At 39.6% G+C, this 12,335-nt stretch overlaps 1 protein-coding gene across 4 annotated transcripts in view; it reads left to right on the top strand.

The window, feature by feature from the left end:
• FYB2 (FYN binding protein 2) overlaps nt 1-12,335 on the top strand; it is a 133,953-nt gene that overhangs the window by 82,306 nt on the left and 39,312 nt on the right. For all 4 annotated transcript variants that reach the window (XM_072820384.1, XM_072820383.1, XM_072820386.1 and 1 more), the window contains exons 9-11: nt 2,120-2,279; nt 10,905-11,019; nt 11,121-11,161. In XM_072820384.1, the coding sequence (XP_072676485.1) occupies nt 2,120-2,279; nt 10,905-11,019; nt 11,121-11,161 (316 nt within the window). The remainder of the gene's footprint in view (nt 1-2,119; nt 2,280-10,904; nt 11,020-11,120; nt 11,162-12,335) is intronic.

Below are 12,335 nucleotides of genomic sequence, written 5' to 3'. Positions count from 1 at the left end.
GCCCAAAGGCCAGGCTGGACCAGGTTGTGTGTTTATAGAATATCACGAAGCAGCATAATTCAAGGAAGAAGTAAGTCGCTAATTATGAAAGACAAGGACCAGAGTTAGGGAAGCGGCATTGCATACTGAGTCCAGAGGGAAGGCAAGGACATAAGTGGGCAATGAGGCCAGAGATCAGAAAGGGGTTAATCAGGAGCATGAGAAAAACAACAGGGGACCATGGTTAGGGATACTGACCATGAAAGAGCAAAAGTGGGGGATATGTTCTTTATCAATGCTGGCCATTTGACAAGAGCCAGGTCAAGCTACCACTGAAGGGACATATTTCTGCTTTTATGGAGTGGATTTGAGTTTTGGAAATTGTTAAAACTTACTTGGACTATGTTAGATAAATGTGGGTGGTATAGCTGGGCAGTGCGATTTGTGGTCAGATATAAATGGTAAGTCAGTTAACTACAGAATCTCCTGTGGTTCAAACTGATCCTAGAAAGCATTCCCAAGGACAGCCCAAGGGGAACCTATGTACCATTTTATTAGGTGCCACAGTGAAGGAAGGCAGTCACTGCACTTATGTGAAACTCTGACTTATCACTGTCATTTTTCCCCATTAAAAATTTCACTCTTGGCTATGTGACTTAAAAGAGTGCCCCTCCTTATATTCTCCTTTTAGTTTGCCCAGATCCCACCAAGGACTCAGGAAATCTCATACTTTATATCTGCTAAGTACTTCAGCTTTTCCAAGTACTTTCAGATGTATTGTCATAGTCAACCCTCCTGCCCACTTGCGGTCGGAAGGACAGTAATCTCCTCTCCCATTGTCAGCTGATAAATGGCCAGAAAGCCTGTAATTCTTCTTGATTCCCAATGTCTATTCCTGGCAATCCATCCAGATCTTTCTGAAATGCACATCTAACTCAGATTGCTGCCTGGGGCTCAGTGAGGCCCACACTGAATCTTGCACAAAAGACCCTGCATTACTCAGCCTCATTCTGTTATATCTTCTCATCTCATCTTTTTTCCCTGCTTCTTCCACTCTTCCCTCAGCATCAGCCTTCACATACCTGTCTGAGGACGCTAATATTGCTCCAGATACCCGTGCCTTTGCTCGTGCTGATTTGTCCTCCCGGTACTCTTTTACCCCCTCAGTCAATCTCTTATTTACATTTCTTTTTTTTTATTTTTTTATTTTTTAAATTTATGATAGTCACAGAGAAAGAGAGAGAGAGAGAGAGAGGCAGAGACATAGAGGGAGAAGCAGGCTCTAGGCACCGGGAGCCTGACGTGGGACTCAATCCCGGGTCTCCAGGATCGCGCCCTGGGCCAAAGGCAGGCGCTAAACCGCTGCACCACCCAGGGATCCCCCTCTTATTTACATTTCAAAATACTCTTTAATAAGACCTACTGTGGAAGTCTTTTTCCACCCTGTCTCCCAGCCAAGAGAACTGACCTCCCCTCCTCTGTTTCTGTCTCAGTGAACAATACAATTGCAAATAGCACTTGCCACATTGTACCTGAATGTTTGTGTGTATTGTCTCCAAGATCAGTGTGTAGGCCACTGCGCCCATGGCTTCTCTGTAACTCCAGAACCCAGCATTAGTGTTTGACAAACACTGCAGTGGGGAAATGAGGAGGAACAGAAGAATGGCAGGAGGAAAGATGAAATGTGAGGCAAAAGGAACACAGCATCCCTTGGTGGTCAAGAGCACGGGTTCAAGTCCTACCCTGGTAGACTACTAGCTGTGAGACCAGAGTATTTGAAGACCAATTATTTCACCTTTCTAAAGTCCTTATTATGTGGACTAATGATATTTTCCTAATGGGGTGTCATGGATATTAGGTGAGATAAGATACATGAAAAGTCTGCTCTGTAGTCAGTGCTTGGTTATATCCTGGCTGCCTCCTTTGGGGCTGCCTCTGTGCTGGGTGTTCTGTGGCCATTCAGAAATGAGCAAAAGACGTGGTCTGCATCCTTGTGAAACTTAGTCTAGGGAGACTGTGTTCAGTACCATAATAAATTGTTATGCGTGAGGAATAACTGATTGAAGAACAGTGCAAGTAAGTGGCCAACGGAGCAGGTAAGTCAGAGATCTACAGCAATCTCCCTGTTGAATATGTTTAGGAGGCTGCCTGTGGAGGGATGCTGGGAAGAAACCAGGTGATGAAAGTCCAGAGAGGCAACATGAACATGCTGCCCAGAAAGCAGGACCCTGTGAGCCACATTGTCCAGACAAAGGCCTGCCCCCAAGACCCGAAGCTGGCCAGGCACTCCCTAGGCCACTGTAAGTTGCATTTCTTCCTGGTTCTCTTCACCATCACCAAATTATTTTAAAGTTGTGCATGTCCAGGATTTTAGTTTATTTTATAAATACTTATTGAACATTTATTATGTACCAGGAAACTTGCCCTAGTGTGAGGCAGTCATGCAGTCATGGAAAGAGCACTGGATTTAGAAGTAGAAGACCAGAATTCAAATCTAAGCTCTAATACTTAGTAGCCATGTAAGAAATAACTTCATATCCCTTCAGCTCCATTTCTTCATTTATAAAAGGGGTTCATGTGTTAGACTTCATAGGGGTTTTGTGAGGCACAAATCTGACAGTATGTCACAAGTAGATCCTCAACAAACATTTACTCCTTTCTTTGTATATCTACCGGCTTCTGTTGATTTTTGTAGGCCAAGATAATTGACACACTGATGATATGTATGATATGATATAGTATGATATCATTAGTTTACTTTATTTAGGTTGTATTTACCTTCGTGTTAGTCAAGACTCTTGATTACAGGTAATGGTAATCGTATCATATTGTGTTAAGCAAAAAGAGGAGTCTCACTTCAAGGAAAGTCTGGCCATGGCTAGATCCAGGTACACAAGTAATAACACAAAGACTCAATTTTATTTCTTCTATTCCTGGCTTTTCCCTCTCTGGCTTGGCATCAACTTTCAGACAAACCCAACCCTTTTGGAGGCAAGATGGCATCCAGCAGTAACAAGCTTATACTCTATCCTCTTAGGAACACCTGAGGAAAACTAGAAATTGTTACCTTCTCAATAGTTAAGAGAAAAGGCCCAGATCTGAGTCTTATTGGGTCTGATTGGGTCACATGTTACCTCTGAACCAGTCATTCTGAGTGAGGGATATGATGCTCTGGAACTCAGCCTGTGTCATAAACTCACCCCTGGAACTGGGGGGCAGAGTAGCTTCTACCAAAACTACATAACATCAGATTGAAGGATTTCCAAAGCAAAAGGAAAGGGCTGTTATCAGGGGAAAAAGTAGATATTAGGTAGACAAAGAAAATAGATATCCACCCCAACCCATTAAACCATAGCAAACCATTGACATTTCACATGTTACAAAACAGTTATGAGAAGAATAAATACTCAGTGGTCATAAGATGGACTTGGGGCCCCTTAAAATCCACCTCTGGGCTAGTTGGCCACATCCTTGCCTCACAAGTATTCCCTGAATACTTTGCTGTATTCTGCATGTCCTATGTCAAGTGTTTAAATACCTCTATAATTTTGCTTGATCTGTCTGGAATTCTCACCTGATGATGTCCTAGGTATCCTTTAAGATCTATCTCAGGAGGTACCTGGGTGGCTCAGTTGGTTGAGCATCTGCCTTTAGCTCAGATCATGATCCCACAGTCCTAGGATTGAGCTCTGCATCCAGCTCTCTGCTCAGCAGCGAGTCAACTTCTCCCTCTCCATTTCCCTCTATGATCTTTCTGGCTCTCACTATCTCTCAAATAAATAAAATCTATGTCAGAAGTCACTTCTTCTGAGGCCTCCCTTACCTCAGTCCATCCTTCTCTTTCCTGCTCTCCAGAGACCACAATTCCTCACTTCTTTCTGCTTCCATGGCACTGAAACAACTGAGTGACCACATCTCCATATAGGTCAAGCATTTCTGGGACCCAGGACCACCATATACTAATCCCATAATCTTAGGAAACTTACAGATTTTCATGTGCAAATGGGGTTAATACTATTTATTTTCCAGGGCTATTTGTCAGTCAATACAGATAAAGTGTTTAGTTCATGTGCTCAATAACTTAGTTCTCTTCATTTATTTTCTTCTCTAAATTATAGGATGCCTAACATAATACATGGGGTACATGTTTGTCTCCCGTGGTATACAATGAGCACCATGAGATCAGAGACCATTTGGTATTTTTCTCTGTATTTCTGCAACCTGGTACATGTCTGGCACACTGGAGATCTCCCAACAAAACTTTGTTAAAGGAATAAAAGAATAAATCCAACATCAGTGAGACTATGGTAGATTTGAGAATATGAATAATTCTCATGACTAAGAAAAGTAAAGAGTAAATTTTTGGAAAATGAAGTATCACAAACTGATGTAAAAAGAAATCATCCATATACTCATAGGAACCAGGAATCCTGGAAGGTGAGTGTCAGAGCTACTCCCATCCTAAGGGCTTTTACTGAGCTCTGAATCTCTTGAGTTCCTGTTTTGACTATGTGATGTGCAGAGGACAGGAGCTATGTCCCAGGGCCTGCCCCAAGTGAGCTTATAATAGGAGACTCCTGTATAAAGCCAGGACCTCAAAGGATATGTCCACACAGAATGAATAAGACTGTGCCTATAATTAAAAATACTGTACTGTATACTTACAGATTTATTATAAAATGGGTAGATCTCAAGTGTTTATTCTGAGATAAATTTTTTTTCAAAAATAAATGTAAAAAGGGTGGCAAAAGATATTTTCTGATATTAATGATGCACGAGAAAGCATAGAAATAGCATAAAACTTTTTAAAAATGCCTTAAATTGAGAAATAGGTAGACTTAACTTGGAGTATAGAAAAAAATGGAAGTGAGAGGAAGACTAGTTGAAGTGAATAAAAGAGTTACAGGAGAGCCCCGAATATGGGGCTGAAAGCTATTTTCATGTAATTATGTACTGTCCATGAGAGTCACTATAGATTTGAGGATTATGCCATGAAAAAAATAGTCCAAAGAGGATTATTCTGAGTAATCTGTACATACTGCTAAAACACAAAGGGAGTTGCTGAGTCCATTAATACTTCTTTGCAGTACTTGTTTGAGTAGCACAAAATGCTTAATCAAGGAGAGTGGGCATGAAAATTGAAAGTTTTGAGGAGAAAAATATAATAGAGTGTCTTTCTATACTCCTTCTATGCAAATAGGCCTCTTAAAAAAATGAATGAAGTAAAAGTATCACTTCTTTTGGTCGGAAACAAAAAATTAACAAAACATAAATCCCAGTAAGCACAAGGAGACTTGTCCATTTTGACCCTGGTGCTGGGTGAAGGAAAAAAAAAAAGATTACCATAAACTGATATGCAAACCAAGTAGCAGTTCAAAGTCCCACTACTATGTGTGTGGTCCAAAAGAAGTTCAGTGTAATCTAATGTGGTATCAGCTTGGTAGCCCTCCCAGACAACTGCCTGAAGTAAACAAACTCCTCTTTGATGGAAGCAACTTCTATTTCAGGTTTCAAATAATTCTACAACATATACTTTTAAAAATTAACAGTTCATAGACAAAAATTACTAAACACAAGCAAACAAGTCACAGTGACTGGAAACCAGCAGAACAGATGCTAGGGGCCAGTCTGCAAGATATTACAGATTCTAGAATTATTAAAAACAAAACATATATTAATATATTTTAAAAATTAAAAAAATATGAACAAGGAATAAACATTTTTGAAAAAGATAGTTTGGTAAATTGATATGGAAATGTGGTGAATAAATTATACATCAGATTAGATACAGGTGAGGACTCCTGGGTGGCTCAGTGATTGGGTGCCTGCCTTTGGCTCAGGTCATGATCCCAGGGTCCTAGGATTGAGTTCTGCCATCAGGTTCCCTGCATGGAGCCTGCTTCTCTCTCTACCTATGTCTCTGCCTCTCTCTCTGTGTCTCTCATGAACAGATAAATAAAATATCTTTTAAAAACTAGACACAGGTGAAGAAATTAAGGAACAAGAAGATAAATCTAGAGAAATTATCCAAAATATATTTCACACGGGAAATGATAGGAAAGAAGGGAATGAGAGGATAAGAATCCTCAAGGATAATTGGAGAAATCTTAACTACAAAAGGACCATGGAAAGAGTGGGAAGGAGGAAAAAATAAAGAGGTAATTCCTGATAATTTTTGAGAATTGTTGAAAGATAACAATGTGTAGATCCAGAAGCCCCAAAGTTCTCAAGCAAGCTAAAGAAAAGAACTTCACACCTAGTTATATCTTAAAGAAATGGAATAATATTGAAGAATAAGAGAAAATCTTAAAATACCTTAAAAGCAGACAAAGGAAAAAGCCAGTCATCCAGAAAGAAATAAGCTGATTGCTGAGTTCTCAAAAATAAGAGTGTGCAATTTGAACACAATGCTACTGAAAGATATTGAATGTCTATCCAGAATTGTATAACTAGTGAAAATGTATGTCAGGGATGAAGGAAAAATTATATTTTTAGACAAAGTGAGAGACTTTAATCACCAAATAAAACCTCCTAACAGAGATTCTAAAGCATATATTTCAGAAAGAAAGAAAGAAGATAATCCCTTGCATAACTTTAGATGCAAGAAAGTATCAACTGAATAAAACAACACAGCTAACTTGGGAGATGAAAAAAATATTGAGGATTAATAGCATATATTCTGGGAAGGCAACTCAAAACATTTTAAAGTTTTTAACTATAGCAAGTAATTTATACTAGCTTTAAAAGAGAGTAGCTAGGATGTATTCATCAAAAGATAACAGTGAAAAGACAAGGCACAGAGTGAGAGAAGTTATTTGATTTATATATATTTTTGACAAAGGACTCATATATGGAATACATAAATCTTCCATAAATATCACTGTATCCAGAAAATATAAAATAGAAATCAGAAAAAAAAATTAGAGGAATTGAGAAAATTTTTTTTTTTGAGAAAATACTTAAACAGGTACTTCATTCAAGATTTTCAAAAAGCAAATACATTATGGAAGAGCTGTTCACCTTCATTAAGTTTCTGGGAAATGCAAATGAAACCTACAATGTGAGACACCTAGGTGGCTCAGTGGTTGAGCATCTACCTTTGGCTCAGGTGGTGATCTCGGGGTCTTGGGATCGAGTCCCACATCAGGCTTCCCACAGGGAGCCTGCTTCTCCCTCTGCCTATGTCTCTGCCTCTCTCTGTGTGTCTCTCATGAAATAGATAAAATCTTAAAAAGAAAACAAAAAGAAGAAAAGAAAAGAAACCTACAATGTGATATCACTACACTCCCACCCAAACAGCTAAAATAAAAACCACTAAAAATATCAAGTCTTAGTGAAGTTATGGAACAACTAGAACTCTCCTACACTGCTGGGACTGTAACTGGGGTAATCATTTTGGAAAACTGTCTGGCAGTATCTATTAAAGCCCAGCATATGCATATCCTATGACTAGCAAGTCTATGCCTATTCTTATACCCAATAGAAATGCATACTTCAGTTTACCAAGATATATACAAGATGTTCATAACAGAACTTTTTATAATGACCTCAAACTGGAAACCATCCATATGTCCATCTAAAGTAGAATGGATAAATGTAGTTTGTTCATACATGGAATCTTTATAGGAATGAACAAATTACAGCCATATGCAACAGCACAGGTAAATGTCACAGAGTACTGAAGAGAAGTAGGCAACACCAAAGAGAACATTCTGAATGATTCTATTAATGTAAAATTAATAAATAAGCAGAATTGACCTCTGATATTAAGCATTATGATGGTGACTACCCTTGTGGGAGGGAAGGAGGACTAGAACAGAGCATGGGAAGGGCTTGGGGGCCCTGACGGTATTAGATTTTTTTTTATCTGTGTGCTCTGTACATGAACATGTTCGATTTGGGAAAAATCCATTGAGCTGTACTCTTATGATTTGTGCTTTTTCCTGCATGTTATAATTAAAATTTAAAACACACTAGGGTAACTATTAAAAGAAAGCACATATTTCTTCCAAACAATACAGAAAGAAGAGATCTCAGTCAAGAAAGAGGAAGGTGCTGGGATACCTGGGTGGCTCAGTGGTTGAGCATCTGCCTTCAGCTTAGGGTGTGATCCTGGAGTCCCAGGATCAAGTCCTGCATTGGGCTCCCCACATGGAGCTTGCTTCTCCCTCTGCCTATATCTCTGCCTCTCTCTTTTTGTGTCTCTCATGAATAAATAAATAAAATATTTTAAAAATAAAAAAAGAAAGAGGAAGACGAGGGGGAAAAATAGAACAAATAAGTATGTAATGAGATAGCAAATATAAAGTTTAATATATCAGTAAACACTATAAACTCAATACACAAAACACTCTAGTTAGGAGACTTATGCATTCAAATCATTCAATATTAAAAGATATTGGAGTGCCATTTATTTGGCCCTCTTCTAGGTGTTTGGGGTATAGCAAAAATCTCTATGTTCATGGAGGTTGCATTCTGATCAGAGGAGACAGATAGTAAAAATATAAACAAAATATCCAAAATGGTAGTAAATGTTATAGGAAAAAAATAAAGCAAGAAAAGAATCAGGAAAGCAAATGGAGTTAGAAGTTATAATTTTAGAATATTCATAGGTCACTTTAAAGAAGTAAAGCAAAAAAAAAAAAAAAAAAGGATGAGGAGAGCCAAGTGTATGTAGGGTAAGAATGTTCTGGGGAGGGGCGCCTGGGTAGCTCAGTCAGTTAGGCATCTGCCTTCAGCTCAGGTCGTGATCCCAGGATCCTGGGATCAAGCTCTGCATTGGGGTCCCTACTCAGTGAGGACTGTGCTTCTCCCCCCGTCCTTCTTGCTCATTGTCTCTCAAATAAATAAATAAAATCTTTTAAAAATATATTCTGGGGAGAGGGGAGAAGGAATGCAAATATCCTGAGACGGGAGCCTACCCCATATGGGGACGGAACAGCAGGAAGGCTGTATGGCTGGAGCACAGTATAGTAGGAGATGAGGTCAGAGACACAACAAGGGGCCAGATAGTGTGGGGGCTTCTGTAGACCATTGCAATAACTTTGGCATTTATTCTGACAGATTTTTAAGAATGAATGAGAGGTTTTGAGCACAAGAACAGAATGATCTGATTATATTTAAAGAATCATTCTGGCTGCAGTCATGAAAGAAGAATTGCGAAGGGATAAATCAGGGACCTGTTAGGAGCTTATTGCACTAATGTGAGAGATGACAGGAGCTTGGAGGAGCATACGTGGTAGACTTGTTGAGATGCGTTTGGATTCGGGATAGAATTTGGATGTAGAGAAGGGCGTCAAGGATGTCTTCATGCTTGGGACCTGAACAACTGAAAGGATGGGTTGCCACTTTTTATTGAGATGGAGCCGACTTCAGAAAAAAAGCAGATTTGTGGAGAGAAACTGTGAGTTTGGTTTGGAGCATAATGTGTTTAGACAACCAAATGGGAGTAGTGTGAAGGCTGATGGAGTATCTAGCATTCATGAAAGATGTCTAACTTAGAGATGTAAATTTGGTAGTTGTCTGTGTTTTTTAAAAAGAATCCATAAACTTTTATATTTGCTGCAGCCAAAATGAAGGATTAAGAAAGAAAAAAAAATATCTTGAACTAGGAATTAAGCACCGATGTGTCCAGCATCTTTCCTTTGTGGTGGAGAAATTTACTGGTAACTCCTTAAGAAAAAGCAGCACCTCATAGCTCAAGGAGCTAACATGCTTGAGATAGTTTAGAGTCTACATGCTAACTGATTTCTTATCAGGGGATAAAATCTTTTTTCAAAGATTTTATTTATTTATTCATGAGAGACACAGAGAGGTGGAGACACGCGGAGAGAGAACCAGGCTCCATACAGGGAGCCAGATGTGGGACTTGATCCCAGGACCCCAGGATCACACCCTGGGCCAAAGACAGGCGCTCAACCACTGAGCCACCCAGGCGTCCCCTTATCAGGGGATTATATCTTGTTGTTTGGTTCATTTAATTGACAGAAGTCAATTTGCTTACTGCTTGTTTTTCAGATGTATCACTTCTTTCTGATTAATAGTTCACGTGTGAAAATGGTTCTGAATCACTCATACTCAAAATATTAACCTAGGCCAACTGATAAAAATGTAGCAGTTTTATGGTTATGACAAGTTTACAGTTCTGTGAAATAAATCAGCACGTGCAATTAACAGGCTAGCTACTTGTGCCAAAAATCCTTGTACATTTTTCAACTGGGCACACCATCTTCTGGCTAATTCAAACACTAAGGGAATAAGAAATGTTAATATGCTCAATCAACTTATCTAAGAAATTTGAGGGGAAAATGACTCAAAATTGGACAAGGTCATCTAAATTTAAAGAGAGAGAAGAGGTGACCCAGTTGGGCATCTGACTCTTGATTTTGGCTCAGGTCGTGATCGCAGGTCGGGGGATTGAGCCCCATGTTGGGCTCCGTGCTCAGTGGGGAGTCTGCTTAAGATTCCTTCTCTCCTCCTGCCCCTCCCCTACACGTGTGCACTCATATGCACTCTCTCTTGCTCTCTCTCTCTCTCAAATAAATAAATACATCTTTAAAAAAAGAAATAGAGAGGAACTCCAGGGCTGTACCCTGGAGGATCTCACCATCTGAGGTCAGAGATTACAGAAGAGCCATCAAAAAAAATATGGGTCACTAGGCTAGCACTCTTCATAAATACATATTCATCCTTGCCACAATCACATAAGAGTTGGTGTTATTATTGTCCCAACTTCATGGACATAACTGAGTCTCTGCAAGCTGAAGTGACGTGCCAAAGAAGCATACGTACCAAGATTATAATCCAGTTTCAGATTATGAAATCTGCCTTTCCTATTATTGCCTTCACTGCCATGGCATGTGTGAATGCATTTATGGTAGCAGTTGATGAGCTATTCTTCAAGACTTTCTCTGTTTTCCTTACAGGTGGGTATGTGGAGGCCTTAGAGGTCATGAAAGAAACTCCAGACGGAGGGGCCTGTAAGCCTCTCTCCATCTCAGACGAGACATATGATGATGTTGAGTACCCCGGGAAGGCAGGGTAAGTGCATGTCAGTGGTGTGGTGAGACTGGAGATGACTGTGGCAAGACTACAGGTACAACACAGTAGGTTAATGGTCTTTGCATTATTTCTTCCTGCAGACCAAGGTCAGACTACTCTAGCTCATTTGCTTCTGATAATGGTAAGTATAAGAAGACACTTGAGACTGTTGGTAGAAATTGCTGAGTGCTTCTGTGGCTGATTAGTGTAAAGTGTCTTTTATCTATGTATATTTTTAATAATGTCAATCAGGCAAGGTGATGGTAAGCTTGATGGGAGAAGTGGTCTGAGGTATGTGCTAAAAAATCCACTTAGAATCATGAAGGTGAAGACTCTAATAATGGGGCTCTTGCGGCAAAAAAGCAACTTCACTGTGAAATGTCCTCCTTCCTGACTGCTTCACAATGCAGGTCTGATTACAGGAATGTTTTTTAATTTATATTTTGTTAGTTAACATACAGTGCAATATTGGTTTCTGGGGTAGAATTCAGTAATTCACCACTTATGTACAATACCCAGTGCTAATCACAAGTGCCCTCCTTAATGCTCATCACCCATCTAGCCCATTCCTCACCCCCCCCCTCCCTCCCTCAACCCTCAGTTTGTTCTTCATTGTGAAGTCACTTATGGCTTGTTTCCCTCTCTCCTTTGTTTCTTTTCCCCTTCCCATATGTTCATCTGTTTTCTTTCTTAAATTCCAGGAATATTGTTTAAATAACACACAATTGTGGTTTCTTAATACTTTTAAGATCAACTTTCATGTGGTCTAGAGGCCTTGAGTGGTTTTCCTCTACCTGCCACTGAAGACTTCTTCACATTATACACAGTCTTCATCCTCGAGATCCATTCATGCCTACTTCCTTTTAGTTTCTCTGACTTACCGAGCTCCACCATGGAATGTTCTCATATGCTCTTCCTTCTTCACGGAGTGTTCTTCCCTCCCCTTGGCTCCTTTGGCTACATGACTGTTGTCTCCTCTGGTCCCAGCTCCTTCATTATTGCCCCAGGAAATATTCCCATTGGTGTACAGTCTCATCAATCTCATAGTATCATGGCCTTCCTTTGCAGCACTTTATAGTTATAATTTTATACATTTGTGATTCTTACATTAGTAACTGTCTTCCCTCCTAGATTGTTATCTTCTTTATGCTTGCTATTTTTTCTAGCCCCTAGTATAATGCCAGACACATGTGAGACATTCCAAAGCTATTTACTGAATATGCATGGTTAAAGAAATAATAGAGGAGGTTATAATCAAATGCTGATCTGGTTGCTTTTGTCCTCCTTAGAAGGTCAGAAATTTAGATGGTGAAACA

The sequence above is a fragment of the Canis lupus genome, chromosome 3 (assembly GCF_048164855.1).
Source record: "Canis lupus baileyi chromosome 3, mCanLup2.hap1, whole genome shotgun sequence".
In the NCBI taxonomy this organism is placed as follows: Eukaryota; Metazoa; Chordata; class Mammalia; order Carnivora; family Canidae; genus Canis; species Canis lupus.
The sequence above is the reverse complement of the archived record's forward strand: the minus strand, read 5'-3'. Positions and strand labels throughout refer to the sequence as shown.